Source organism: Saccoglossus kowalevskii, chromosome 22 (assembly GCF_978046115.1).
Source record: "Saccoglossus kowalevskii chromosome 22, keSacKowa6.1, whole genome shotgun sequence".
NCBI classification, from domain to species: domain Eukaryota; kingdom Metazoa; phylum Hemichordata; class Enteropneusta; family Harrimaniidae; genus Saccoglossus; species Saccoglossus kowalevskii.
The window spans coordinates 18,590,288-18,595,568 of NC_140662.1; the positions used below are offsets into that span (position 1 = coordinate 18,590,288).

Genomic DNA, 5,281 nt, shown 5'->3' on the forward strand with positions numbered 1-5,281 from the left:
ATGTAATGTATCTGACTTGAAATTGAGTTTATTCATTCTGATTTCAAAAATGTTGTTAATTGTTACATCCTCCTTATATTACGTATTATTCTCCTAATAATTGAATTGTTTTGAAAAGTTTTTATTTGATATTCCTGTGATCGAAAAAGGTTTCGTCGTTATGATGCAAACGAAATGACATCCTGTCATTGTTGATTGTATGTGATTTAGTTTTGACTAATATAATGCTTGGTATTGGTTATAATGGCAAATCTCGGGGTAAGACTGGATGTTTTAATTGATGGTCTTACTTCGTCCAGTAATGAAACACTACAATAAAGGAGACCAGTGATTAAACTTAGCTCAAATTCAGATAAAATTGACTTATTGCACCTTATCTTGGTTTGTGTACATGTTCATGGCGATACGTAGACTTGCTTGCAGTCTGTTGCGATTTCGATGAAAAATTCTTGAAAAATAAATAAATAAATAAATATAAATAAACGAGGGGTGAACGCGAAAATCATGTGATCACGAAATCCCAACAGACTTGCCATCATTGTCGGCCAGATTCAGGCGGGAAGACTCGTTTATTAAAAATGGTCAAACATGTAATGTAATGTAAGTTTTGAACGTGTGGATCCCGAAAAAATCTTATAACGTTGAGTGTGAGCGAATACTTTCATATTTACCCGCATGTTCACACAATCAAATATGTCACATACAAGCCACATAAAACTTCGGAACTTCAGGATTGAGTTCAACTTTAATATCCTAAATTCAATATAAACTATGATTACTACTCATGTTCATGTATACAGCCATTCATCATAATGGAAAGTAAGACTAAGTATCAAAATCTCTGTTCAAACTTGCATGTTTTGATTCACATTGAACTAAGAATCACTATACCCTCCATATACATTTTACCACGAGTATGATTATTTTAAACACAGTGTTAGTTTGTGAACACTTTATTGTCCGTTAAAATGTCACCAAGCCAGCGACAATAACATGAATTATTGCCTAGTATGTTCTGTCCTGTTTTATTTTAGTTATAAGAATATATAAGGAAAAATAAAAACAGCTAAAAATCTAGTGAATCAGGCTGTAAATAAAGAAGTATAAAATCAATGAGCAGTGGTGAGTTTTACATATTCCATCTGATACATTCGCCGACGTTGATGCTCCTGTCTGTGAACAAGAATAACCATCGGTATTCAGTATATATCCATCCATACACTCACAGTAATACGACCCAGCCGTGTTAACACACATGTGATTGCAGGAATGGGCATCTCTAGTACATTCGTCTAAATCTGTAATAGACAAAGCAACAACGTGTAGTTATTGTTGATTTTCTCATGCGTCTTCACCAATGTAGATTTGGATAGAAGCAGCTATATATATATTGGAGTTGTTGTATGTCACATTTGCGGCTACGGTAATAAGATATTGTGTGTGATTGTGCCGTTTTATTGATTCTAGGATAATCATGATCGTGTGAATTGATGCATGAAGAAATCAAACATATTTTTGTATGTATGAGCTCTGATCAAGTATGCGATTTTCCATTTCCAATGGGGAGGAAAGGAACGCGGTCTTTATGTGTAATGTGTGTGCTGCCTTTTCCGATATTGACAAAATAACGCTGTCGTTATGCACTTGCGCGAACTTTGTTCATTATGCGTTAGATACGACTACATTTTGCTTTTTGCGATGGTGACAATTAGAAGTAATAGTTGCGATGCCGATGGTAGTAATTAGAAGTTGCGTCTCCATTGGTGGTAAAGAGGAGATGGCAAGTTAAGGCAGCAACGTAAATACAAGAGTTATGATAACAACCACAGTAGCATTATCAACAACTGATTGGTGTGTGGTTTGTACGCAATTGCAAAAATGTATCATATACATTTCACTTGTTTAATATAATAACCAAAGTGTAACTTTTAACTCTGTACGTTTTTATATGGGTTATTTATTAAACCATCGAGCCTCAAAACGCCTTTCCATAATCAGTGTGCATGCCATACTGGCTGTGCAGTTGACGCAATACCATTAAATCAATGCAATGACAAGTGTTCAATCTAAGGCTGCATTATTGTTCATTGTAATATAATTACCTTGACAGTCAGGCGTGAAATTACCATATGGAGATACGTACCCAGACTGACATTCCAACTCATCGCCTACAATATAAAATTTTGGAAAATAAAAATCCGAATTATAAAGTAATTTGTAAAAATATGATTAATTCATGCGTCAAATACGCATTGTAGTTTTTGTTCAGTAATAGACCACATACCGAAGACAATACTGGCAAGAGTGGGAACTGTTGAAAGGCTGCAAAGTATTGCATTGGCGATTTTTCGCGATTGGCATCACAGCGCCACATTTCGTTTGTGACCAGTTGTTACATGTTAAGCCATGGACCTCGGATGAGCGCATCCTTTAGAGGCGCCCTCCAATCAGATCTATGCATTTTGTCGAGGTGAATTCTGGGTGCAATCCCGCACGGGTTCGCGGGAGAGTATGTTTACATCGAGCTCGCGAAACCGCGCGATTCGGACGATGACTCCAAACATACTCTGGCAAAAGTAGAACGACAAGGCATGTCTTTATGAGCTAGAATTTGCATATTCAATACGGAAACGTCATGAAAGCAAATGACCAGTCAGTTAATAAGAAGTTTTTTTTATCTATTTCTGATGAGATTGAATGAATATTACTGCGGCATTTTTGTGGTAACAACCAGGTGCCTTAGGCTGGAACGTCGACATTGATGTCGTTTTTTTGTAGTTAATAATTAATTTTTATTTTAAAGCGAGTAGTCGTCACCTGCGCATGCGCCAGCTGGCCATAGCTTGTCAATGTTTACAAACAAGCGTCTACCCATGAGTCTGCATTTTTAGCGTGTGTTGTTATCTTCGCTTGGGACTCAATTCCCGCGCGTGCGCAGGTGACGACCCCTCCGTTTTAAAACGATTTGTCTAAGAATGGCAGGGCGTCATCCTCCAGCATGGCGTTTATTCCATCATGCTAAAATAAGTCACGGTCAAATAAATAAATAGCGCCACATTCTGTCATAGACTTCGAACGAATAGTGACAAAATTGTGGCGTAGCTCACCTGCACAGTAAGCTTCTGAGCAACCTCTTGTTCTGATTAGAAAGTATACATAATACGATGAGCAATTTTTGACCTGCATTGGGTACTCCTGGTAACAAAGAGACCCAAGGTAATTTCCACATGTTGTACGATTGAAAACATCGTCTTCCACCGTAGGATGTGTGCCGTTCAAATACAAAGGTATATGAGTACCACAATGGTAAGCAGGTATATCGTTATTAATGGGCATTTCACCCCCAGCACCACTAACAAAACGATACCATCCTGAAAGTAGATTCTCATCACACAGCAGTTCTTCCCATGTTTGGTTTGCACCGTATGCAGTACTCCGCTTGGGTTTGTCTATTTCTGTATATGTGACACAGGGATTGATGTCTGGCGCATTGTATGCTCTGACAACGACTTCTAAGGAAACATTAGGATATACCATTATTTCAGATTTCAGTGTCAGATAGTAGGGGTAGTAGTAGGGAAATCTTGCTGTCAACGGTTTTGTGTATATTGTGCTAAATCTTGTGGCATGCTATTTTTTGACAGTGACAGTGCCTCGCTTTTAACACTTTTATAATGACAGTTTCTGATACAATAAATACATTACATCTTCCTCGCTTATAATAAACACACTCTACTGTAGCAAACTAGTTGTATGTCCCTCAAAAGTGTTCCTTATAACAAGGACACAGTTTACAGGGACTATAGCAGTTACCTAAATATTGCATCCGGCTTATTAAGATTTGGGATTTAAGATGTGCGCGAGATGACGAAAATGTGATTTATTAACTCGTTTCTAGCTTGAATTCATCAAGCTCAAGTAAAGTTTCTAACTTATTTTCCCAAGTTCACAGTGACATTTTCACGTTTGGTTGATATATGCTCATCATGAAAAAACAGTTAAGATTTGGAAAGTGTATGTTAAACCGAAAAGTGTTTTGGTAACTAGTTTCTAGCCAGACTCTATCAATCTCAACAATAGTCTTCAACATACTCCCGGCAGTAAAAATGATGAGTATAATAAATAAGTCGCAAAGTCTGACCATACTTATTTTTCAATTATTAATTGTGCGTACTATCGACTAAAATAACGACTACTTGAATTGATTTAGTGGGAGACCATGTCACAGTCAGGTACAGTAACATCACATTGTAATTACTAAAAACAATTGCCATCGACTTCCCTTATATATTTAGTGCAAACCAACAACATAATTATATTATACAAAGAAATCAGATACAATGAACTCATCATGAATTCTGTTCTGTCCCGTCGTGATTTTCCTGTGTTTATAGCATTGCAGGAACAAAGGTACACGGATATCTGATCTGCGCTCAACAAATAAACGCCAGTAACTAAATGTTTATTGGGGACAAGTCACGACATAATCTGAATGAAAATTATGGGGGAGATCGATATATGCGCCTCGCCACGTGACGCCGATCTTTGTAGGTTGATAAACGAGGTGTGAGATTGCAACACACATCGTATGGTTATACGCAGAAGTATAATATTTTTGGAAAACTTAAAAATTGTTTTAATATGAAATGAATGTTAACACCTGCGTCGATATGATCTTCATGGATGGTTGATGCACAACATACATACATGGTAATTATTTTAAATAATATTAATATGATTGTATAACTGTTATGCAAATAACGTTACAGACGTGATACAGCATGTTTTATTAGCCATGAATCATGTCAGTGGCCCGAAAGTTAAAAACGTCCCTGTAATTAAGTATTGAATACTATTTAATTACATCAATTACAAATAATATTGTTGCATGTTACAAGTAGGAAAAGTAATAATACATATTTGATTACATTATACAATTACATATATATATATATATATATATATATTTAATTTAAATTAATAATATATTTATTTTAAATTAAATTAATTATATATATATATATATATAATTTAAATTAATAATTAAATGAATATAATTTACATAATTATTGAAATGGACGGCATTTATTTGTTTTTCTCGTGTAAAGTATATTAAAAACACTGCATAATCTTCTAATTTACATAATTCTGGTTATGGACAGTATTGAAAATTACTTGGTCAGTTCTTCTAGGGTATGATTCAAGTTTTTCGAGTATATGTTTCACATTATAATACATAAAATGACTATGCGTTTTAACTGTGACGAGTCACTTTATGTGC

General features: G+C 35.4%; 1 protein-coding gene across 1 annotated transcript; it reads right to left on the minus strand.

Annotated features, from left to right (window-relative positions):
- Nucleotides 1-1,082: 1,082 nt before the first annotated feature.
- Nucleotides 1,083-3,537, minus strand: LOC100371981 (oncoprotein-induced transcript 3 protein-like). Its single transcript, XM_006818801.1, has 4 exons — nucleotides 3,108-3,537; nucleotides 2,103-2,168; nucleotides 1,227-1,298; nucleotides 1,083-1,087 (listed from the first exon to the last, which is right to left on the minus strand). The coding sequence occupies exons 1-4, from the start codon at nucleotides 3,535-3,537 to the stop codon at nucleotides 1,083-1,085; spliced, it is 573 nt and encodes a 190-aa protein (XP_006818864.1).
- Between the last annotated feature and the right edge of the window lie 1,744 nt (nucleotides 3,538-5,281).